Source organism: Nicrophorus vespilloides, unplaced genomic scaffold (genome assembly GCF_001412225.1).
Source record: "Nicrophorus vespilloides isolate i.1.1-1 unplaced genomic scaffold, Nicve_v1.0, whole genome shotgun sequence".
Classification (NCBI taxonomy): Eukaryota; Metazoa; Arthropoda; class Insecta; order Coleoptera; family Silphidae; genus Nicrophorus; species Nicrophorus vespilloides.
Window position 1 is genome coordinate 27,078 of NW_017096767.1, and position 2,021 is coordinate 29,098.

Consider the following 2,021-nt stretch of genomic DNA (forward strand, 5'->3'; position numbering starts at 1 on the left):
TCAATAGAAAACAAACATTAGTTTCATTACAAAGATATTAAGAAACAATCAACAACAATAACCATAAGTTTCTGAATGAAATACTGTAAACAAATTAACGAATCAAACTATATTAATTAATTGTAACACTTGTGATTGATTCTTATAGTTAACAACATCTTCACAAGCGTACATTTCTTTGTGAAATTTAAATAAATTTTTCGAAAACATTTTTTAAAAATTGCTGTTAGTTTCCTAACAACAGCTTAATCGTTCTCCGGTATTTCCATCGTCCCTTTAATTAACACCAGAATGTTAGAGATGGAATAAATAATGTAATTTAAAAATAAAAATGCTTAGGTGTTTTGGAAATTATTATTTCGCATAATCTTCTTGTAATTTACAAAAAGTACTTAATTTATAGATAGGAGGAACGCGTAAATTGCTGCGTTAATTATATTTAAATACACTGCCTCAATTAAGACTAATAACGTTTTTAACGATTTGCATTACGAGGTAGCTCATGTTTCTTAGTTCGTATCCAAACGTTTCGTGATGTGGTTTAGTTTATTCCTTCGTTGCTTTTGTTTATTGCCTAAATCGAAGAAGGCTCTAACTTACTTAAGTAACAACGATGGCTATAATTTCGATAGTGGATGATAGAAAGCGTGGATTACTAAGATCTGTTTTAAGTAAAGTTGAATAGAGTTATTACAGTTTAATTTTTTCATTTTGTTGTACTGAATCGAATTGGTCATGAATAAGATTTGTTTCTTATTGTTGTTGTCAAGTTTTTTTTTATCAAGAGCGTAGGAAAAGTTGTTTTTGTTGTTGTGAAGTGTGCTATGAATTTCTATTTTTATTGTGAATAGTGCAAAATGAAACTTTTTACGAAGTCGTTTGTTGTGCAAACAATTAAGTTTCTCGAGTAGATAAAATCCGGAGTGTTTGTTTCACTTCTGGCCGCAATTACCAAAGTTTCCAAGAAATTTCTTGCGAAAATATATTGGGCCGAAGTTATTTGAATTACAGATAAAAGATAAAATACAGCTAATTGCACAACTGTTTGCATAATCCCTCTAATGATATTTTGATTTTTGCAAAAGCAATTAGGCGAACTTTAGGCAAATATTCGATTAATTGCGCTGACCCAAACACTTGAAAGATGCCTGAAGATAACGACAAATCAGCTATTAATTGACTTCCCAATACGTAAGAAATTGGTAAATGTTATGGTAAATTTGAAAACGCAAATATTGTTGTTTACGTGTAGTTACAAAGTAATGCTTATTGGAAGGGAGGAAACGTATTTAAAGAGATTTTGGTCTGTGCAATAATGCTATCATCCGAAGACGTCGAGCAAAGGAAGATGATCAAGGAAGAACCCCAGAGTCCGGCGAAGGAAGTTCCCAAAAAAGGTATTTAGATTTGTTGCGAATCTCAACTGTTGTGTTACATGTTTTCGTTTGTTCATAGTTAAGAAATACAAAAGGGTACGCACTTCGTACACGGCGCATCAACTCTTGAAGCTGGAGAACGAGTTCGACGCGAACAGAATCATCGGCAAGAACAGGCGCAGCGAGATGGCGCGCGATCTGAACATCACGGAGAGACAAATCAAAATTTGGTTTCAGAACAGACGGATGAAGAAGAAGAAACGCGACAAACTGAAGCTCGAGGAACAGTTGAAAATACAGTTTTCACCTATCACCTCCACCAACGACACGCCGTCTCTAGATTTGAATTATCTTTCGCAGCATATGAATGTTGCTGCTGCTGCTGCAACCACGTCTTCCTTGTATTATCAGCAGCCGCCGCAGTTGCCGCACATTCCTCCAATGCAAATCTGCCAACCGCAGCAGTTTCCAAACATTACCTTTCCCTATAACAACGATTACTATGGCAACAATACCTATGGTTACGTGCCCAACTTCCAGGGTGGCGACGACATGGGCAAATACGTCAGGGACTTCGACGTGGCGTATCTGAATCCGTACGGTCTCGAATCCAGTTTCGTCGTTTCCAATTTCCAATTTTAAATC

General features: G+C 35.7%; 1 protein-coding gene across 1 annotated transcript; it reads left to right on the forward strand.

The window, feature by feature from the left end:
• Positions 1-1,315: 1,315 nt before the first annotated feature.
• Positions 1,316-2,018, forward strand: LOC108558072 (homeobox protein MSX-2-like). Its single transcript, XM_017914877.1, has 2 exons — positions 1,316-1,397; positions 1,456-2,018. The coding sequence occupies exons 1-2, from the start codon at positions 1,316-1,318 to the stop codon at positions 2,016-2,018; spliced, it is 645 nt and encodes a 214-aa protein (XP_017770366.1).
• The last annotated feature ends 3 nt before the right edge of the window (positions 2,019-2,021 follow it).